At 33.8% G+C, this 24314-nt stretch overlaps 1 protein-coding gene across 1 annotated transcript in view; it reads right to left on the minus strand.

Moving 5' to 3' along the window:
- Positions 1-2794: 2794 nt before the first annotated feature.
- LOC143922150 (uncharacterized) overlaps positions 2795-24314 on the minus strand; it is a 72307-nt gene continuing 50787 nt past the window's right edge. The window contains exons 3-27 of the mRNA XM_077445383.1: positions 13839-13983; positions 13173-13313; positions 12869-13068; positions 12673-12796; positions 12506-12602; positions 9397-9560; positions 9139-9300; positions 8468-8681; positions 8057-8280; positions 7859-7977; positions 7466-7781; positions 7281-7389; positions 7091-7200; positions 6884-7012; positions 6483-6752; positions 5858-6391; positions 5606-5774; positions 4930-5229; positions 4622-4699; positions 4434-4543; positions 4252-4357; positions 4027-4153; positions 3860-3945; positions 3543-3661; positions 2795-3461 (exon numbers count right to left, since the gene is read on the minus strand). Of these exons, the coding sequence (XP_077301509.1) occupies positions 3177-3461; positions 3543-3661; positions 3860-3945; positions 4027-4153; positions 4252-4357; positions 4434-4543; positions 4622-4699; positions 4930-5229; positions 5606-5774; positions 5858-6391; positions 6483-6752; positions 6884-7012; positions 7091-7200; positions 7281-7389; positions 7466-7781; positions 7859-7977; positions 8057-8280; positions 8468-8681; positions 9139-9300; positions 9397-9560; positions 12506-12602; positions 12673-12796; positions 12869-13068; positions 13173-13262 (4242 nt within the window). The 5' untranslated portion in view covers positions 13263-13313; positions 13839-13983 and the 3' untranslated portion in view covers positions 2795-3176. The remainder of the gene's footprint in view (positions 3462-3542; positions 3662-3859; positions 3946-4026; positions 4154-4251; positions 4358-4433; positions 4544-4621; positions 4700-4929; positions 5230-5605; positions 5775-5857; positions 6392-6482; positions 6753-6883; positions 7013-7090; positions 7201-7280; positions 7390-7465; positions 7782-7858; positions 7978-8056; positions 8281-8467; positions 8682-9138; positions 9301-9396; positions 9561-12505; positions 12603-12672; positions 12797-12868; positions 13069-13172; positions 13314-13838; positions 13984-24314) is intronic.

The raw sequence follows: 24314 nt of genomic DNA on the forward strand, positions 1-24314 counted from the left end.
AAACGTTTCGGTTTTGTCTGTTTTTCTGGTTAATTTTTATTGTGATTAAAATTTTCAAAATATATTTCTCAGACAATATTTAGTACAAGGTAAGATTTTTGCACTACAAAACCGGTGAAATACCATTTAATGCCAAAGATATGTAAGTATATATGGTTCAGTGATTATTGCCCACAAAGTGCTCGCCCAAAAGTCACTAAAATCTCTATAACGGAACATCTGGCAGTAGAAAAGTCCATCATACTAACGATAACTATCATAATAACGAGAATTCGAGTGCCAAATATTCCGTATCCGCGATTTTCATGGTAAAAAATGTCTTTTGGGCAATCGCAATGCGTAATCCAATTACCGTGTATATGAATCAAGAATTGGTTTCTTTTGGGACATCATCATAATCTACAGCCATTCACCATCCACTGCTGGATGAAGGCCTCTCCAACACACTTCCACTCATCTCTGTTTTGCGCAACTCTCATCCATGTCACCCCGCACATTTTCCTAATTCCCTGCGGTCTTCCTTTTACCCTTTTGTATTCTCTCGGGTACCATTCAAGCACTTATTTTGTCCATTCTTCTAGCCACGCGGCCCACTTTTGGGACATAAAGGGCAATAAGTCATTCGACTTTTGAAAATAAAAGCTTTTGTCACCGTTTTCGTAACGATTGATTTGAAATTTACATATACTTTTATGTTGGTACTATCTCAGTAAGTTATGGTAGTTCTGTCTCAAACAATATTTCATTGTTAATTTTTATTTTAAGTAAGCACTTACATTCTACGTGAAATCAAACAAACATTTTTCGTTTTCCAACTAAAATAGATCTGTTTATATTCACTGTTTATATAAGCAATGCGATAGAATCTTGATAAAACTTGCACATTCAGATTTTCTTATATGGCGAATCTTGCTTGCGAGCTGCTAACAAGTACTAATATGTATTTATTCGCCTCACTTTGCATAATGAAGATAAAAAAACGATTCTAACTGGCGTCGATAAGTGTTAAATAAATATCATATATTTATGTATGTATATCACTATCAGTCTTATTCAATTCACACGAGTCTAATATCGAAATTATAGACAAAGAAGCAGTGTGATGAAGAATTTGACACAATCAGAACATAAATTTCCATGAGAATTTTCACATGCAGATATTGTGGTGGAACACGTTTTTTCTTGCCGAATCAATTTGCTTAAAGAGCTCTAGTTTTGTGTATGATTTTTATATAGTATTTCGACTCGAATGAACGTTCTTGTAAAGCGTCAATATGAATATGTTACCAGGAATAAAAATAATAACAGGAAAAATGTAATGAAACGATCGTTTATCATAAGATAATATATTTTTATGAGATTGTTTAAATGACTCATTGGCAGTTGTAATTAAAAATATTTAAAATGTATAAAGTATATAATATTTCTAAAAATGGAGTGTGAAAAATTTAACAAAGTAAAAAAACATGCATGTGATTATATATGTACACAGTAGTCACAGAACTAACAGTATCTTTTCAAATTAACACGCACCCCGATCGGTCAATCCATTAATGATCGTTGGCAGCATTTCCATAAATTTAAATATTATTTTTAAAAATTGTTTCATTAAAAGATGTTACGCCTATGAAGACTCGTGGAATTCTCATTATTTACATATACAAATCTATAATATAACGCAATATTTTTAGTCTCAATTATCATGAGTATATAGTATACAATATATATATATATATTAATGTATTAAACATATATGAGCCATTTTGAAAGTTTAAACATGAATGACGCTCACATGCATCTACCATTTAAAACCCAGCAATGATGTTAAATATACAATTTTGATTGCCGATAATATTATGCACTATTGAAATTCAACAGGGAAGGAATTTGTGACTTAAAATTTTAGGTTGATCCATACTTATACAATATGATTTTTATACCGAAAATATATATGATTTTTATGCTGAAAATTCGAGTTAATTCCGAAAAAAATATTTATTCCATTTATATTTTTTTTAATTTCATCATCTTGATAACACTTTTAAGATAAAATTGACAAATATACGAGTATGTACCGTAATTGCTTATACATATAGTATAAGATACTTTTTGTGGATTGTCAATCATATACAAAACATATTCAAAATAAAAAAGGCTCACATATACAATATATGAATTAGCGTAGTGCCCATTGACATTTATCGGGTGATTCAAATAAATCTTTTGAACACCCAGAACTCTTCACATACACGTGCACAAGTTTTTATATATCTTATATTATATTATGAGAACAAAATAATACCCCAAAAATACAGGAAAATAACTTTTACTATAATGGTGAATATTTTAAAATTTACCTACATATTTATTCTTACAATTAAAAATCTTAATACTAAGAAAATAAAACTTTTTAAGGTCAAAACTAATACAACGTTAGTTTTTTAAATGACCTATAATTTCAATGTGTACAATATTTAGAAAAATTTATGCAAAATTTGATAACGGCTTAAAAATATTATGACAAATTTAAAAAACAAAAAAATATTATGCTAAGTCATTTTAAGTATTATGCTAAGTCAATCTTGCTAATTTTCCAGATACATTATGTATAAAATATTTTTATGTAGCAACCATAAATAATTATTAATATTAAAAAACTAGAATAAACGAAAATTTCATAAAATTATCTCATTATTAATATATTTTAGTGTGTAAGTAAACCAAATTGATTATATAAACTTAAATATAAATCATTACTATTATTATATACATAAAAGATTTAAAATTATTTTTTGCCAGCTGCATTTAAAAAATATATAGAGATAAATTGATTATGCAAATAACAAATCGAGTTTAGATATTACTAATCTTGAAACAGTATAAAAAACATTAAAATTTCAAACAGTTTATGAAGTTGATTTGCACTTGGTTTACATATTATTTCCCAGAGTTAAATTAATGATAGTGGATGGGAAAGATATATAAAAATGAGTAAACAGTTCAAATTATCAGAGGCAAAAATCAACAGCACAAATATTGTTTAAACACTATTAACTACTACGTCTATTGTTAAAAAACAGGTAAAAACATATCAATATATATAAATTTCATTTCCAATGTTCGCCAACAGGCAAATATGATCCTTAATTTCATAATTGTAAACAATTTAACACCCTTCACTCGTATTTAACTTTCTTCGGCGAAGTGCTGATGTCGAATGAATCTCTTCGTTTGATATCGTCAGAGCTGGAAGATTCTTTGGATAGCACCTTATCCGGTCTGAGAGTATCTATGCTGGCGACAATTTTCAGAGCGGGTCCAAGTTTCATGGACATAGCCATCACGAGATGTTCGGGCTTTATAAGAACCAAAGCTTCACCGTCCACTTCTTGCACCGCAAAATCATCGGCGTATATTGCGCATCCTGGTATGTTCTTCACGAAATCGCAAACTTCGCTCACCTGCAAAAAAACCAATAAAGATCATTGTAGAAATGATATTTTCAGTCAATACAAGCATTTCGGGAGAAATTGTCTACTTACGCCCCACTGAAGTGTGCATGATTGTGGCAGGTTGTTTGCGTCATTACCGTTCATGTGACTCTCTTCTGGCACATTTGACGTTACAACGCCGTTTTCATATTTTATAGACGATTTCGAACCTAAAAGAGACATGTGTGATAATTACGCTATTTTTGTTATTTATACACAACTTTAAAAACTGATTGACGATTTACTAATTTGTTTCAACAAGGAAAGTTTAAATCTTCACTAGGCAAAGATCTGATCTCATCATTTGGAAAGTCTTTGAATCAAAAATTTGAAATGATACTTTTTACATTAAAATTAATATTTAATACCTTCTGATGATTCGGAATCTGATACCGAAGAAGCTACAGATGGAGACGATAAGCTCGATGGTTTCGGTGATAGGGGCTTACGTGATCTGAAAAAAATATTACGAAAATTGTCAAAATCTGGTCAGATTTTTTTGCAAATAGATGGATTTCAATAAACTTTACTATACCTGGGAGTGGTGGCGCATTTCTTTGTACTCTTTGCTTCTTTGTCGAAACAATCCATTTTTTCAGTTTCAGTGGGAGAATGCTGGCTTGTTGATGGGACCATATTAGAATCAGTAGACATTTTCCTCTCTAAAAATTAAATAAGAAAATATACGAAAATTATAACACTTGTCGACAATTTGTTATTGCAATAATTCAGGTATCATTAAATAGCATAAAATTTGTACCAAAAAATCGAAAAAGATTCTTACTTCTGCTTTTTCCGTCACCAAAGACCTTTTCATTTTCCTTGTCTTGTTTATCTGAGGACCAACTACGCAACGATTTGCTTACCTACAATCAAATCATATTAAAAATGTATACAATGGTTTTAAAATATTTTATTGACAAAAAAGCAGCATAAACTAACAGCAAATGGCTCTGCGGCTTCTTGAATTACAAAACCGTCAATCACATGAGTCAAAACATTCGGCCTAACTTTAGCTTGTGGAAGAAGTTTTTCAGCAGCTGAATGCAAGGCTGTAATAGATAAGAAATATTCATAATTAAAAATAATACAGAGAGAAAATACAGAGATTTAGTTAAATAAACACTTACACATATGAGGTGCTTTGACTGGAAGCGTCTTAGTTTGAGAGGGTTTAGTAGTCGTTGCTTTGGATACTGTGGAACTACCTAAAATTCAAAACGGAAGGCGTAAAATAATAAAATCAAAAGTGAATACATATTATAAATTAATGCGCGATAGCAAGATTTAAATAGCGTCAAATCGTTACATTTAATCATTAGCTCGCGGGCTGGAAACGATTCGTAATATATACTCCCGACTAAATGACAATGTTAGTACAGATTACAAACTACTCCTAAAGAATGATTTCCGTTTATTCAATAAAATGATGAAATACCCTTTAAAAGATGATTAAACGGAGCGTTGTTCGACTTCGGTTTGAGCTTAGCTTGTGTGCTGCTGACAACTGTTGTGTCTTGAGTTTGCAATGAGAAATGAGTTGAAGTTAGAGTGGTGGTGGTCATCTCCTGTTTCATGCTCACGTTAGTGACACTAACAGAGGATTGGGGAGGCTGACCAGCTCCATTAAATACAATCAAAGGAGGCTGAGACTGAGAATCATTCGTTATCGGAGACATTCTAGCAGAAGTGGAATTAATAACATTTTCTTGAGTGGTAGTGGCAATTTTTGAAATATCTGAAAGCATAAATGTTTATCTATTACTAAATTGAAAGGCAACAATCGTTATTGTCACGAGGCATCGGTGAAATATAATGGTGGATACCAGACGAAAGTTAATATAAATCGAAAAAAATAATACTTTTTGTATCGCGAATAAGAAAAAAGCGAACTGTCTTAATTTTGATTCATTCCAAAAATACAAGCCATTTTCTACCGTCTCAGGAGCACGATTATGCTTCACGTACAACCATTGAAAGTTCACAATATTTAATTCATATTATATTTTCAGTGAATAGTGACGTGACAATATGTATGTGTATGAGTCAAAAACACATGCAAAAGATGCACACGAAACACAACTAAAATGGTATTAGCTGTGATAGTTACTCACCGGTCACATTGTTCTGTGTTGATACAGATACTTCAGACTGTGTGGCGGCAACCATTTTCAATGGAGTTTTCATTCCAGGTGGGGTTGGTAAACTGTGATTCAGATTAGAACCTGGAATATTGCCTTGTATGGATGTGCTTATTTGCATTTGTTGCTGAGCACTTGTTTCCTGCATAAAAATATAAATCGTTATTACAAATTTTGGAATTGAGATTGTTCTAAAAACGTATGTAAAAATAACAAAAAAAATACCTTTGATTGTTCAGTTTTTATGGGTTCAAGTGCAGTATTATTTGAAGAAATTGCAACGACAGGTTGAACTAATTGGTTTTGTACAGATTGTTCAATTTGCATGGTTTGTTGTTGCTGAGCCTGTTGATTTTGCTGCTGTATTTGTTGCTGCTGTTGTGATTGTTGTTGCTGTTGCTGCTGTTGTTGTTGCTGCTGTTGCTGTTGATGCTGCTGTTGTTGCTGCTGCTGTACTTGTTGCTGTTGTTGTTGTTGCTGCTGCTGTTGTTGCATTTGTTGCGTCGATTGAGAATGTTGTGGCTGAGTTTGTTGAATTTGGGCTTGTTGCTGTATTTGCTGTTGAAGTTGTTGGTGGGGTTGGGGTGAAGGAGTTTGATTGGGTTGTGACAAGGTCAATGTTGGTTGAGCAACACCCATAGCATTTTGTAAACCATTTGAAGGAGACAAAACTTGCTGCAATTGTTGTCCCAACACATTTATGGGATTTTGGGGTGGATGAAGAGTTCCTTGAGGCGATCCCAATGCATTTTGGGGTATCTAAACATTATAAAGCACAGATAATAATCATTTAAACCAACAATATACATACATAGTATACAAAGTATACAAATTGTGTGATATCCTTTACCTGAGATGATAAAATTGCTCCAGGCACTTGCATAAGGGAGTTTTGTTGCGATTGCAATAAATTTTGTTGAGATTGAATCTGGTTTGAATTATTTTGATTCAGTTGTTGATCAATAATTTGTTGCTGGGTAAGTTGATTTTGTCCAATATTATTTTGCTGAGTTAGGCCAGTTATCGGACTTGTCTGCACTAAGCCTGCTGAAGTTTGAATAAGTTGACTAGCCTGGACCATTGTAGCGTTTTGTACTTGCAACGCATTTTGTCCCAAGGCCTGTAAATAAATATGTGTTACAAAATTTACTATTGACTATTGACTATCATGAATATTATAATACAACATTGTTGTATTTTTAATAAAATATTTAATTAATGTCTGACTTGAAAATAATTGTTGTTTTGAACCTGTGAAGACAATGACTGGGAGAGCATTTGTTGAGCTTGTTGAGAACCGCCTAAGCCGCCAGATGGACTTCCAGGTACAGTTGGTGTAAGCTGTCCAATAATGGTTCCAGGTGGAGCCATAGCAGTCAACTGAAATAATTGAACAAATTATAAGCTCTAGATGTAAATCAGAAGGACTACAAGTAGACCTTGTTTCTAAATACTGACAGGATTTAATTGCTGTACCATTGAAATAGGTTGGGAAATAGAACCCACTGGCATTCCTTGATTCATCGAAACAACTGGCATCCCGGTTTGTTGCATAGGAAGCGTCATGCCTAAAATAATAATAATACATTATTTAAAAGAATAATACATTATATAAAATAATATTCAATTATAAAAAGCGACAACCTACCTAGCATAGATTTCGTTTGAAGGTGTTGGTTTTGATTTTGCTGATTTTGTTGTTGATAATGTTGGGCAACCGCTATTTGTTGTTGAGTGTGTTGTTGAATCATATGTTGCTAATAATACAAATTAAATTAAAAAGTAATACTAAAATATTTATTAAACATATAAATCTTGTCATTAGATATTAACCTGGTGTTGCAAAACAGCTTGGTGTTGTTGAATAAGAACAGCTTGTTGCTGTTGCTGTTGTTGTTGCTGCTGCTGCTGTTGCTGCTGCTGTTGCTGTTGTTGCTGCTGCTGTTGTTGTTGTTGTTGCTGCTGTTGTTGCTGTTGTTGTTGCTGCTGCTGCTGCTGCTGTTGTTGTTGGGTTTGTTGTTGTGGTTGCTGTTGTTGTGCTTGTTGTTGTTGTTGTTGAATAGCTTTGTTATTCAACTGTTGAGCTTTATCTGGAGTCATTGTTTCAGTAAGAGTAGTCATCTGACCAGCAGAGTTCATGACGAGCATTCTAATGAAAAATGAAAAATTGTTAAAATTACAGTAAAACATTTGGAATTTTATTTTAAAAATTGAATGTCCACATACGGTTGTTTCACAGATGGTTGTTTATTCGTTTGGTTTGCAGCATCTTGTTTCTGTGCAGTCGCGGGAGGACAAGCACGTACGGCAGGTTTACCCCGAGGTTTCCCTTGCTTACCAGCAACCTAAAAAATTAAACAAATATTTAAATGTCTACTAATGTGGAAGATTTCTTGTAATTTCGGCAAATTTGATGTATCAAACCTGATTTTGAAGTTGACCTGCACCAGTTTGAGTGGAGACGCTACTCGCAGTCATAGTACTAGCAGGACGGATATTCGAAGAAGGCACAATGTTCGACAAAGGACGTGGCCCTTTGGTGTTCAAATTGTCGGATGGGGCACGAGGTTTCGGCGTGGTCGGACCTGCAGGCTGTTGAACTGTTTGCATTCCACACGGCAAATTCAATGCCGCTGAAAACACCAATGCTAATAATATTACGGTAAAAGTCAATTCATGTGGCGAATAAAGTCTATCGATATATGAAACATGCAAATAACACTTAAAAAAACTATGTATGTATTTAAAATCTAATAATTTGAATGCAATACAAATTTAAATCTAATAAGCGTCTAAGAATATTATAATCTAGAATATAATATGAAAAATATTTACAATTATGGGAAGCCGTTGGTATTGTAGAGGTAGTCGAAGGTTGGGGCGAATGTTGAATGAACATTCCTTGCGGAGTCCCATCGGGTTGACCAGTTCCTCTGATGAAGATCTGATTCGGCGCGATAAGCTGCGATGCTTGTATTCCACCAGCCCACATCTGGGGAATTGTTCCACTCAGCTGCCACGGTGCAAACTGAACTGCCTGTCCTCCAGCCTGAAATAAACATACCAAATAAGTTCATACTATAAATCAAAAGACATAAGCTATAACTTGTCAATACCAGTCTTTATATCGATTTGGGGATGGTTAGTTTCGAAGACATCAGTTCTGGATTTTGACTAAATGAGAAGCCAAATCTAAACGGGAAATGAAGCATCTTAGAAATGGTGGGTGAGATGAGAAGAGTTTGTGAATGAAATATGAATTTAATAAAGACTTTTGTTGTTGACACGTTTTAATCGTGGTCGTAATCAAGCGTGGCTCGTGCATAGGGACCCCAACTAAATTGGTTTTGTATAAACGAGCAGAAGCCTAAAGAGCACTGGTCGTAATTGAAATTATTAAAGCTTCACTTTGAAATATCAAAATTGTTTAAAATTGTCTTTGAATACTATGAAAACACTTTCGGAGTATGTGTATTTGTATTTGATAAGTTATAGAAAAAAATTACCTGTAAAGGATTCAAAATTTGAGCATTAGGTTGACCTCCAAGAACCGCTTGGGATACTTGAACGCATTGCTGTTGTTGACCATTTTGACCGTTACCCGCTGTGGATCCCATCCCGACGGCACCAACTTTCTGCATCTGAACTTTTTGTCCACCCATTGGTGACTGGCGAAAATACAAAAGCGTTAAAAGAAATTCTTGTCTGGCTTTTCCGTATGTGTTTACAAATATTTCAAGCAAAATTTTTCAACATTTGCAAACCTTGTGCATTTCTCCAGCTTTAGATTGACCGGGTATACCGGTTGTGACTTGAGAATGTGCAGGGAGACTCTGCTGCGAGCTAATTACACTTAACGGTGATAAAACTAATGTTTGATTTTGGGAAGCCGATTGTGTTGGGATCGTAGTGTAGCCCGGAAACGAAGCTAAAAATAATATAAATTCAAATTTATACATAGCACTGAAAAATAATAAATTAAAAATTAAAAGTTCATAGGAAAATTGAGAATGACGCTCCCCTTATGTGATTTTATTTTAATATTAAATACACACTTTGTTTATTGGTATGTTAGAATACAAATACAAGTTAATTTTATTTTTTTAATTGAACATGCAAACGTGCAATATATCATACATATGTATATAAGTATCAATAGACATCCACATTTATTTAAATATACTCGGATGCAGTGGCGGCTCGTGATAATTTTTAGTGGCGGGGCTGCACTGAAAAGATGTCTAAAAAATGTCACCATAATTATTCTATCATATCATAACAGGACAAAATAAGCACAATTTTTGGCGTACGACCACTTACATGTGGATTTAAGTATTATTGAAAAAAAAACTAGCAAAATTCACCACCCATTAAAGGGGTGCGTCCAAACGCGATGAAGATTTCGAAAAATACGCTGGTACTCCAGTAAGATTGCTAAAAAAAATTCGTGCTTGCTGGTTTCACAACGCGGATTAAAAAAAACCCCAAAACCTTTCAAAAACTTAACCCCCTAATTCGTAACGAAAAACATTAACCTGTTGACAGTGCATCGATACATCGGTTGTTTCATCTGCCATAACAGCTAGATTTTTTGAATTATCTGTTTCATCGTGTCCCCTCATTGGCATTTCAAATTTACGGCAAAATTTAACGCAATCAATAATTTTAAATAAAACATCCCGATTTTTTTTGACGTTTTCGTTATGCTTATCTATTTCCCGCCGACAAGCTTCGCTTAAATGGGTTTTTATGTTAGCCGATCCCAAAATCGTGAGATTACACACATTTTTTAAGTGTTTGACACTTCCCTCGTGTTTTTAAATTTATCGTTTAAATGTTTTAAGTCAATAACTCCTGTTTTCGTCCAAGATGCTTCGCCTGGCGACTCGCCTCCAAACAAAAGACACGGATAACAAAATAACGCGTTTTTTTCTGTACATCTCGTTAACCAATTGTATTTTTTATAAATGTCTGGATTAAATTTTCGCGAGTAACTAAAAGATCTACTAGTTGCAGGCTGTGAAATAATTAAATTGGGCGTGAGGCAGCCTAATGCTTTTATAGCGACTTTTTCGGTAAGTTCTAGTCGCGAAAAGTGCAAATTTTGTAAATATTTTACTGAATTCTTTTGTTGTTCCATTTTTAAAAGAAAAAAAATCTTAATATATTTAAATAAAAATTACGAGAAAAAGTTAAACAGATTTGAAAAAAGTTTGCTGTTATCAAAATGAAAACGACTCACCGAAGATTTGATGAGGGCTTGTACACAATCAATTAAGAGTAACGAAAACGAATAAAGCTGTGATCGTGTGATTCAACTTATCAAATGTAAGATCAAGCGCGCGAAATCTGACAACTGACAGATGTCGTTTAACAGGCGAAGGCTGCCGACTGTCCAGCCCAAAAAGGCAGAGTGAGTGAAAGAGAAAGAGCTATCTGCAGTTGCAAATAGCTCTTTCTCTTTCTCGTTCCGAAGCCCCGGGCTGCGCGGCGTTCAGCGCGGCGCTGTAACACTTTACAGCCAGTACAGCAACATTTTAATTCATCTGACACCATACAAGTTAGTGGGGTCTTCGAAACGGTCAAAATTACTTACAATATCACCCTTTTGGATATGAGTGATATAGTAAGTAATATTTACTCTGTCGAAGGCCCCAATACTTCATCCATCCAACTAATAAAAAAAATATCATTAATAAATAAAATATTAAATGTATTATTAAACATATATCTTAGAATTTTATAGGAGGGTCTGCAGCCCGGCAGCCCATTAGGACGAGCCGCCACTGCTCAGATGTTTGTAGAACGAACATTGTCGTGAGTTTCATCAGAAATGTAAATCCTTTTGTGTATTTAAAAGACTGAATGCGTAATTTATTATTTAAATAGTACAAACATGATAATATGTGTTTCACCTGGTACAAACTGGTAGTGGTAAAAAAATGGTATTATGAAGCATAAGTAGGTGAATATGAATAATGAATTTAAAAATAATTATATAAGTTTATTTTATGAATGTAGCTAAAATGTATATATTATTTAATGCTGATAAGGTCATTGACATAAAGTTAATTTATATAAAATTGAAATGGTTGTTTAAATTACTGAAAAGGTATATTTTTTTATTTTACAGGACGAGCACATACGTAATTGTTTTTCATGCACTTTTATCTCGATAAGTGTTAATTTCAAAACAACTTGAAATTAGATAAACGAGCACGAATACATAACCAAAAATAAATTTGAAAAAAAAAAAAACAAAACAAAAGATGTGATAATTTTTAGCATTTTTTTTCCTAGACAAAGCTAATGACAAAATAAATTTGGACCAAGTTACAAACCTCAAATAAAAAAAGCAATTCGAAATTAACATGAAACTAAAATTGTCGATAAAAAGACAACCATGCTATAATCAAATACCATAAACATACACTTTCACCAAACAAAATCGACACCGAAATAAAAGAATCACATTGTAAATAAATCATTATTTATTATAAACAGATAACGCAAATGAAATCAAACACGTTCTGAAGCAACAAATATCTCTTTTTTCCTAATTAATTAAAAAACATTATATATCATTTGCCAAATAAGAATTTATAAAAACCTTGATCCTGATACGTTAGACCTGAAAAATTTACTAAACAAATCAATGCCAGTACAGTTCTTTTAACATATCTTTAAGAGCGATTCTAACGTTACGTTATTTCTAATACATATAATTTTCCAAAAAAATTACACTGCTATCAGAAGACTTTCAAAAGTATACTTGAAAATGTAGTTTATTTTATAATCAGTGAAGAATTATTTTGATTATATGATTTTAGTCGAATCCTCGCTATCAATTAATAATAATAAGATTTCACTTACATGTTTGGCCAGCTTGCAAAACTTGTTTTCCCTGAGCAGTTGTCAACATGTGAGGAGCAAGTTGTCCTCCAGGAAACGGTTTTCCAGCAGCAATAACCTAAAAAAAACATTCCAATTTAATGCAAAATTTTCATACTAACATTTCAATACCCATTTAAAAAAAATACCTGAATCTGTTGCGGATTTAAACTGGGATGAATAGGCATCAGAATCTGTCCTTGGGTATTGCACAAATGCTGTAAATAAGGTTGCTGAATCAGCTGCACTCTACCTTGACTCCAATCAGCCGCACTGAAACAGAACATGTCGATTATAAAATCCATTTTAATTCCAAATTTTAGTTCGATCGATCGATATATCTACCTGATTTGTTGAGGATGTTGTCCAGGTGGGAGGCCTTGTATGGAAGCCATGTTAGGGAACCCCGTAGCTGAGGTTTGCTGGTGCTGCACAGGCGGCAAGCAAGACGGCGGAGCCATGTTGGTCATCCCGGCCGATGAAACCGGTGTTTGTAAATTACCCTGTTGATTTTGTTGCTGCGGCGATTGCTGTTGAGTCACAACCTGGTTTGCAATCATACACATTTAAATTCGTATGATTCACAAGTTCACGGTTTAAAATATTAGAAGAGTGAAAAGAAAAATGATAGGTATACATATGAAATAACCTGGTGCGTGGAGGACCCCATCGAGTTCGGGACTGATGCCACAACTGTTTGATGCTGTTGGGTTTGCGTTGTATCATGTTGAGCAGTCATTTTTATCGGGGTTTAAAAGTAATTTCAGTCTTATTAACTTCAGATATATAACTGGAAACAAAAATTATATATAAATATATAAATTGTATAATGCTGCAACAATGTTAAACGATGAGCAAATATGTATATACTAAGTGCATGCTAATAGAGCTCTTTGAAAAGCCGAGTAAGTAAGAAATAAATTTTATTTATTTGATTAAAGGTAAAGCAAGTATCCCACATGTACATACGGTATGCAGTATGCAGTGAAAGAGTAAATAACCTTTATCAGTCTGCATGTTTCAACGAGTAAACATAATATATGGATATGCTTCCATGGCTTTAAACATGATACAAAAAGAGTTCCAACAAAACTGAATCACTTATTATGATCAATCAATAGAAAGCTATTTCATATTAAATGAATGCTTCTTTCTATGTATTTTTTTGAATCAACTAGAAACTTTAAAATACATATTAAAAGTAGAATCTTAAATGTCAAATAATTATATCAATGAAAGATCCATACAATATTGGGTAGCAGCAACTTGTTTCATCAAAATATTATATGTATATAAACATAAAAGTAATACTCACCACTTATTCCTAAATTTATTAAATGTATTTATCCAGAACTAATTACACAAACGTCAGTTTATCTGTAATTCCATTCTATTATTAATCAAGTCGTTCAGAAACGAATGCATGAAAGTTTTTCAACGACCCAATCATTATACAAAATCTGCAACAAACAAAACGTGACAATAAGATAAAGAGGGACAATTAAATTATAGATACAACATGAAAATCACGGGTCAAATCAATACCTTGAATCGAAAACGCAAAAATCGATTAGAAAATTATCTATCTACATATGTATGTAGGTTTAAAAGTATTTAAATAACGCGCAAACACACAGTTAATTAAGTGATATATAAGGACGGGTAACGGTCGGGATTATCGAGGTGTGGAGGTTTCAATTACATCAGCACAAATGTAAAATTCAATACTGACACTTGAGACAGTCATTAAAATCACTCTGATTGGGTAGATATCAAATACAATCAACGTGCATGTACCGTGTGATACATTTTATATGTTCAAAACGAAGCAATCGTTTTCAACGGTCAAAGGATGTGGGATATTATTCATGAGGAACTGATAAAGAAGGTTTAATTAATTTTAGCAGATAACAAAAGCAAAATGCTAAACGCATAAAGCACTCCGTAATATGTACATAGGTTGAAAAATTCCAAAAACGAAGACTCATAATCTACACTCACATATTCGAATTTGTACAAAAAATTAGATTTGGAATATTCTTAGCACACACTGATTTGATACCATGTAGATTAAGCTGAGAAGAATTTCACAATATGAACCATTTTAATAATACTCTTTTGTATGGAACTCATGGAATCATTTAAATGAAAAAGCCTACCGATTGGAACTCGGATATGTATAATACAATAGAAGCTTTTACAATACATTAATCTACATCTCCATCCTCAAAAAGCCGTCACTTTCAGAGAAACTCTCTACAACAGGTGGAAAAAGGATTTTGTACTACTTTCGCAATATTGCCAGCAAGGATGTGGAGGGTCTAGAGAAGCTGGTAGTCACCAGAACACTTGAGCGAGAGGACGGCCTCCCATAAGATAGGTAGATCGAATTAAAGAACTGAAGGGATTGTCCCTAAGCTGCTTTCAACTTGTCACAGTAGTGGAGCCAGATTGTCCACATTTAGTACGTCTTTAAAGAAATTGATTCATTTCATTGACTATTGGCGAACTTTAAAACCTTTATTTGTTTTGTATTTTATACTGAAAATGTGATTTATCGATAAAAACGAATTTAAAAAGAAAATTTAATTTTTATTATTGAAAATTTTTTCCTGAAAATGAGATGTGTTCTCGAAAATAAGGGCGAAAACACACCGGATAGTAGGTGGTACGTGTTTTTTTTTAAATAACGCATAAAAAACGCAGCACCCTTAGCCCATATACATGGTACAGAGACCTAGTTTTCGGTGATATTTTATCCTTGCTTGATACTCTGCACGTGCAACTACATCAGAATTCGGTTTAGAGAACACACCCTGTCACAGCGAGGAGCAAACGGACATGTCGTTCCGTACCACTCGGTGACTTTATATTTACTTATTAATTAATTTATCCCAGAAAACTTTATGACTCAAACGTATTTATTTAATCTAAAAACATGGGTCATATTTGCTGAGTATATATAGCCTTCACATAAACTGAACTGAAATTGCAACCATATACATAAACACATTTTACAACAATAGGTATGTACATATTTTACAACTAAAATTACGAAAACAAGTTACGTACATACATATTACGTACGTACATACCTTCGAATATAGACAGCGATTTTCCGACATTCGACAACTTGACAAAGATTTTTTTGCACAAAGTAAAAAGCATACTTAAGTCTGATTAAATTATACACAACGACATAACATTATACAAAAAAAATATATGGAAAGTTGCCAAAGTCGGAAAATAGCACACAAAGGTTGGATCCTTTATGTTTAAATACAAAAAAAAAATCCGCACCGGAAAAACACGTCTATCGCAAAGTGGACTATGCAAGCACATTTCGCAAATTAAAAAGTCGCAGCACAAACTCAAAGTTGCATACAGCATCGCAGCAACGGAATGAAACAAACATTCACCCCCAAACTAGACGTATATATAACTAAACCTCCCCTACTATGATATAAGGGTACATACACACACGTATGCACGCATTTGAACCACCCCTAGTTAAGGGATTTCTCGCTATACATATATATTGCAAGAAACTCCCCTATACCAAAACGGCAATGTAAACGCACATATATATACACGCATACATACATATATAAATTATATAAAAAAAAATTCAAAACAATAACATGTTCAATTGTATAAAATAAAAATCGCAAATTATTCAAATAACCTATTGATATATTTACATGTGTGGTAGTGTTGTTATCAATTCTGCTGTCAGACAAGCGATCAACACAGACGTGCGTCTCGGCCGACGTCTGCCGGCAATCTAACTAGTGGTCTAGCGGGTGGCAACACTGGCCGCGCAGCAATCCGCCACCCCCGCAAAATTAATTAAATAAAACTTTCCCCCCCTCATAAAGTAAGAAACGGCTTGAATGAGAAATGCCTAAACAATAGACGATTTTTATCAAATATACGTCAAGTAAATAAACGTCAAACTTATATACATCGAAATACACAGGAGACAAAAATAATTATACACAATTTATGTTCGCAAGCAGATTCCTATACATAATTATATCTAAATACAATCAAAATGGAAAAAAAACGCAATTATAAATCAATTCACAGCTAAAATAATGAAAAAAAATATATTTTTAATAATGAACGTAATTTTCCATCACAATTATTGAATGTTTTTTTAACGCGTAATTATATCATGAGTGATTATCAAATGCTTTTCACGAAAAAAATGGTTCAATATTGTCAATTTCTAGCGAAACCCATACTTCTTTGCTTTCTTGATTTGAACACTAATGAAGCGGTCTATTGTTATTTGAAAAGCATCCATAGCCCGCCTAAGTCTAGTGATTATGAAATATCGGCTTCGATGGACGCTTTTCGCAGAAAAACGGTTCAGTACTGACAATTTCTAAGAAAAACCATATTTTTTTGCTCTCTTGATTTGAGCACTAATAGAGCAGTCTATTGTTATTTGAAAAACATCTATTGACCGCCTAAGACTAGTGATTATCAAATATCGGCCTTGATGGACGCTTTTCGCAGAAAAACGGTTCAGTACTGACAATTTCTAAGAAAAACCATATTTTTTTGCTCTCTTGATTTGAGCACTAATAGAGCAGTCTATTGTTATTTGAAAAACATCTATTGACCGCCTAAGATTAGTGATTATCAAATATCGGCTTCGATGGATGCTTTTCATATAAAAACGGTTCAGTGCTGTCAATTTCTAATAAAAACCAAGCTTTTTTACTCTCTTGATTTGAACACTAATGGAGCGGTTTATTTTAATTTGAAAAGTTTCTATCGACCGCCTAAGACTAGTGATTATTAGAGGTAGGATATTCACAGTGCTATCCATTGTTCCATTGTTGTAAATCCTTTGTAAAAAAGGTTCGGCAAACCTTTAACAATGAATTTACAACATTTTAATAATACGCGGCACGCTCTGGGTCCGGGCTTTAGTAATTATCTACGGGGAATTCGGGCTGAATTAAGACGCAGTCACACATAGTGGCACGCAGTACGTGTTTTTTTTAGATAGTTTTGCACATGTAAAAAACCGCTAGCACACTTCTCACACCCTGAAGTGTTTTCGGTGATTCGTATTTTTGAAGAAACGTAGGAGAAACTTGTCGAAATAATAAGTTCGTAATAATTAACAATTACATGAAGACGCGCCTTTCCCAAATGGAAACCAAGAGCATGTGCACGGCGTACGATTACGTGTGTTTGCGTCTTTAGGCTTTCCCACTGTTCGTCACATTTAAAATAGAACAAGATGTTGTTTTTTTTTTTTGAAAAATTCAAACTATTTTTAATAAATATTACAGTAAATATACATATGTTTATATAAGACGATTTGATTCGTGATTTCACTTTCAGAAACTACTTATTATTGAAAAGATATATGGCGAAGTATAGTTTATACAGTATCATAGATACATCTATGGACAAAATCGTTAATTACATAGGTACATGCGTTTTATAATATCAGCAAATTCAAGGTGCTATAAACTCGAATTTGCGAAAGATGTAAAATACGAATAATATGATATCAAAATGTCATTATATATGATATATTTTGCGAAGTATATACCCTCCTAATGGACGAATCTCTGTTCGCTTTCATCCCCTCTCACGGAATTATATATTATAGAAGCTCGTATTTGCCAAGGGAGGAGGGCTCCGACTAATATCAACCCTAAGTACTTATGTACTGTAGGAAGGGGATAGACGGGCTCTAGGCGACTAAAAAACTCTACAGTACATACTATAATACCAACGAGGAACAGATAATCGATGGTTCAAACATTTCCACCAACTGAAAGGGAAACAGTCCACAGCATCGTAAGCTCTGTCGTGTGTTAAAAACAAGGGATTTAGTCATCAGCAAAGACAGGCTAGTCATTGTTAATTTCTTTGGAAAAAAGTGTTTCTACAAGCTTTTCTTGCTCTCTTGCTTTGATACTGATGGAACAGTATATTGTTATTTTACAATTAGCCCGACGAGAAGCCTATCTTTAGTCATCAGTCTTTTGATTCCGAGTATGTGGGAGTTAAAGCAAAAATAAAATCAGAATAACTCAAAACACCTTTCGAACCACTGGCAAGCATTTCTATAAAAGGAAAAAATGGAAGCCAAAAGCATTCATTCGGCATTGGACGGCTTGTTGAGAACCATGACGATTTGAAACGGATGGGGAAGGAAGAGAGGGAGGTAGAGGGACATGGCCGACGAGGGACCATATTGAAATTCGTATTTAAAACATCGGCAATAATAAAATGCCGGCTGCCCTGTCCGAGGAGGGGTGGTTTTTTTTTTAAACCACCAAAACGAGACAAAAGCTGCAGCAGCGTGGTAGTGGCAATGGGTAGCTACAATAGAATTGTAGTAGGGGCAAAAACAAAACTCGAAAGACCCCACAGTGCGTATTCATTAAAATTATCTCCCCCTTTGGATTTTCGGGTTTGAGCGTGCGCCAGCAGTTGCCAAGCGAAAACAGCCCCAATGGCACACCGGTCCGCCTACGGGGTAAGCCTTTACCAGTGGGGAAGGTTCCCCTCGTTGTAGCAGATGAGCTCTGAGCTCCAGCCCCTCCTCTGCCTCCTGTGACCGATCGGAGACTTTCCCCCAGCTTTGGGGTGCCCCCTCGACACACAATGGACGAGGGTGCGAGCGCATGCACCGAGGGGAAGAGAGAAACCTAGGCATACGTAGGGGAGACAGGATAAAAAAAAGACAGAAAGAAAGAACGAATGAAAAAAAAAGAAAAATAGAACCCTCCATCTAAATGCACGTTGGAGGGGTGCTGCTGCTGCTGCTGCATTGTAAGCGCTCGACATTCTGACGATGCATCTTGAGCGTACGGAATTGGAAGCAACGACAAAAAAATGCATATTTGATGTGTGTAGTAGACGCGGGGCACGTCAAAGCATCATTTCGTCTCCATTTTGTTCCAAGCGACGTTTTGGTAACAGCTGTTGTATTGTATGTTCGTGGAATGCTCAAAAATAAGCATACGTACCACCTCCCAGAGTTCATGTTTACGAGTCCTTTGTATCAGACGGCACAAATTTAGAAAAACCGAAAGGAAATACATATACATATATAGATACATACTCATTTACTCGGCTAACAGATCCTACGGATGTGTTACATATAATATGGATTATAAACATATACAAGATGCTGAATTTGCAATGAGAGGGTCACGTAGATAGAAGAACGGAAGATGGATGAGAAATGCGCTCGAATAGTACCTAAGAGAATGACATGATGATACAAGTGTCCGATTAGATGGATGAGAGTTGCTCAAAACAAAGACGATGCGGGTTGGAGAGGCCTAAATCCAGCAGTGGTTTGTGAATGGCTGTAGATGACGATGATCAGTAAAGATCGACGTTCGGAAGATGCTCTTCGCACAGAAAATGGTTCATAATATTGTCAATTTCTTAAAAACAGCCATGCTTTTTTGCTCTCTTCTTTTGAATACTGATGGAGCGGTCTATTGTTATTTGAAAAGCACCCATGATCAGACGTAGGCAATTGTAAAGTAGCATTCCATCAGTGTTCAAAGAAAGAGAGCGAAAAATCTTGTAAAACGTTTTTCCTAGGAAGTTAACAATAGTGACCCGAACCTTAGCCTAAGGGCGCAGACACACAATGAGGTACGCGGACAGTTTTGATGATGATCTGATCTATGATATGGTAATCCAAGCTATAAAAAACCCCCTAGATTGTTTTCGGCGATATTTTAACCTTGGATTGACGTAGTGATCGATAACGGTGATTTCCACATTTGAAGAAATGTAGAAGATTGTCGAAATAATAAGATGAGGATACGCCCATCACAGCTGAAGTCTACTTGATCAAGCCGTGGCGTACGATTCGATGACGTAGGCGGATGTTGATGATACAAAATGTGGAAAAAGTCTCTTTACAACTTATTTTTTATATATAATACATATTTAAATCACTCATTTCAATTATTTGACTTTTTTACATCATGTGTGAAAAATTAAATCAGTGAAACATTATATTGAATGCTCGTACAATTTCCATATCTGTGATATCATATTTAGTCTTCATCGATGGTTCTTATCTCTAACCGTTTTTGCTGTGTTGTGTTTGATGATCGAATTTGTTTATAGCTTATGCACAGTGTTGATGCTAATGAGCCAGTTCTAATCTCATAAAATATTTTAAATCATCTATTTGTGCGTATTGACGACAGATTGATTATTTTGCAGCAACGAAGCTATACATTTTATGCGTAATGAGATCGTGTGCGGTAAATGAATCGATGACTTTATATTTATCCGTGAAATATTAAAAATGAAAATGATTCAGAAACAAAAATAATTCGTTTTTATTTTTCAATAATAAAAGGACTTGCCGCAATCTGTATTTACTATGATAGAGTCGAATGTATTTTCAGTTGTAATATATTCCAACTGACGATTTCAGTCATTCACATTTCAACTAGTAAATTATATCTCTATAAGCGCAAATACACTTTCAATAATGTGTGCCAGTTGTAATATAACAGTTGAATTTTGACAGCTCCGATGTTTTCACGAATGTTTTAGAATTCAATAATGCGTTAATATTTGCGAGGTATTACGAATAATGGTAATGGAGTACCGCATTACGAAAACTCCAAGAATGTGTTCAAAACAAAAATGTGACTTTCCAACTCAATTTACTAGTCAAGTGACGTTTTAACGAAAACCTAACTTCTCCATCTAACCTGGTACCAACTAATAGTGTACATATGTATATATACACATAAATGCAAGTACCTATAAACATATTATGGATGATGAGAGTACTTTTTACGACATGATGAATATATAACCAGTTATGGGCATTGGTATGGCGTCATTGGATTGCAAGCAGACAGTGCTTTTGAAGTGTAAATATGATGACGGTCGAAAGATTGGATTCATTCATACACATATCACGTTTTGAGACAATCGTTGCGAAAATCTGGAAAATCGTCCAACGATATGTCACATTCGCTAAAGCATAGTTATTGTCCGCTTGAACTTAAGTTAAACATCAACGGCAAAAAATATACGTATTATTATATCAGTCAGTAGTGAAAAACGGTCACTGCCAATGGTATTTCTATAGGTAGTGATAGGTAGTGAAGTTTAGTTCGATATATGTAATATCAAAAATGAACATTTACTGCATTTGAAACGCAATGTTTGAAAGTTTGTTTGTATATGTCTTTAGATTTACATAAAGTTTGTTTATATATTTAAATGGTACGTACTTATTTTAGTACTTATAAGTTATAAGCGTTTTTGCATACACACTTTCATACATACACACCTTGAGTGTTTCATCATATTTTACCACGTTTTGAAATAGACAACGAGACGGCAAAATCGGCGAAAATTTTAACCCAAGCAGAGCTTTGTACATTCGAATGATCATTGAAACAAACGAGCGGTTAATTTTTTTATGTTTATGAATGAGATGTACTTAAATCTTCAAACACGTTTCTTATAGCTTTTGGTGAATTGAAGGTTCATTTTTCTTCTTTTCATGTACATATGTAAGTACTTACATATACGAATATATAAACCAGTATTTTTTTCGTCGTCCAATACACTTGTTACTTGATCAAAGCGGGCATTATTATCCCGCCGAGTAGCCTTTAAATTTTATTAACGAGCGAATAATTAAAATTTGCATAATTATCGGAAACTGTCGTCTAACGCGTTCTCGGAACACCGATGACCCCACTAGTGTGGAGAGAAAGATACGCACTATCGTTTAAGATAAAATATATATATATATATATATATATATATATATATATATATATATATATATATATATATATATATATATATATATATTATCTTTAGCGGTCAATTCAATATGATTTATAGTATGTCACATTGTGATCCATCACAGCAGGTCATAATCGTTGTGTATTACATATTTATAAATTATAACACGAAATACTAATGAGTCATTTATATAATTTGACACGCAAATATGTATATTTATTATGTATATTATATAATATAATAGGGAAAAGACCATTGATGTATAATACACTAGATCCGTGTTATACTTGTCTCCCTATTGGCGCATGCAAAATACATGGCGCATGCACAGTGTCTCTTAGTAGGTAGGCAGGTATCGCTGCATCGTAGGGAAAAAAACCCAACTTCCCCGGTAGTTAAACCCCCCGCACCCCTCAGTGAGTGAAGACAAGATCTCCGACCAAAATAACACGTCTGGGCCCATCTAGTGTATATATGCATGTACATTACAATGGAAAAGACTTTATTATTTTGTTTCTTATTTTCAAAAAAAAATCAAGCTCTTTTTAAGGTTGAGAAATTTGAACTTGTTTCGTTATTATTATATCTTAACCGATGAACTATTAGTTCCAATAACTATTAGTTCTAATAAGTATCCGATGAACTATTAGTTATTATCCGATGAACTATTAGTTCTAATAACTAATAAGTATCATAAATTTCAGGGCTGCGGAATCGGTGTCGAAGTCGCGGAGTCGTAGCAAGCGGAGTTGGAGTCGTAAAAAATCCACCGACTTAGACTCCTTTTACTTATTTTCTTTAATTACTACTAGAATGTGTCAACTAGTCTCTAATTTTAAAAAATATTGTTAAACTAAAGCGGTTATAAAAGAAAAGTCGTAAAAAATAAAGCGACTCCGACTCACTTTTACTATTTCTTTTATAAATGGTATTATGGTATGTGTCAACTAGAATCTCTAATTTTTTTCAAGTAAATCCAATAATGAATTGAAATTTAAAAACTACTTTATAAAAATCATGAAATTATATTACATTATAAATAAAGTCGTTAAATTGCACGTATTTTGATGTGTTTTAACCAAAACCGATTGTTTCCTCCATCTAATACTTTTTTTATTCTCATTTTTATTGTTATTTTTTGTATTAAATTGAATTTTTTGTGTATGAAATTCATACACATACCCTATGAATGCATTTACTTTTTATTTATACCTATTTCATTACCAATAATGTCAATTTTTAGTGTTATTTCCTTTAATTTTTTATATTTTGAAAATTGCTATTATTTTTATCACTAACAATTTTATAAGCTGATAAGAATAGTCGATAGTCTTACTTAAATCGTTCAAGTTGGAGTCGGATTCGGTATATTTTGAAGCGACAAACCCAAATGAAACACACACAAATTACCAAAACACAATTTGGTTTAAATCGTAGACTTTAAAGAGTCTTTAGTCAAAAATAACAAACACATGTATAATATGTATTATGCACACGTTTTTTTTTCCAATTATGACTTTAACACTAATATTAAAATAGCACGATAAACAAGAGGAAAATAATGTGTAAAACAAATAATGATCACCGGATGAGAAGCTATTAATTAATCTTATATGAGGAATAACGCTTTTAAAATTCAAAATTATTGTTTTCGAAAAGTGGATTTATAACGTAAAAGTCACAATATACACTACTTTCAATGTCCAAAATCGATAGTAACAACACATTTCGCTCGGAATAGACCATTAATTGATTTCAATAATTCACAATATTTATTAGACGTTCGAACACACGGAGTGCAACGTGTTAACTGCAACGGCATGCAATGTGTATGGTTTTTTGTGTCGACTACATCAGTGGGCCACTGGGTACGACTATCAGCTGATACCCCATACTTATAGATGTAATATAATACATGCATATATACGACTAAGTATATATGTATGCATGCGCCCGCAGTCGCATACATATGCATATGTATCTTCAGGTAGTAGCGATCGGA

The sequence above is a fragment of the Arctopsyche grandis genome, chromosome 2, assembly GCF_051622035.1.
Source record: "Arctopsyche grandis isolate Sample6627 chromosome 2, ASM5162203v2, whole genome shotgun sequence".
Lineage (NCBI taxonomy): Eukaryota > Metazoa > Arthropoda > Insecta > Trichoptera > Hydropsychidae > Arctopsyche > Arctopsyche grandis.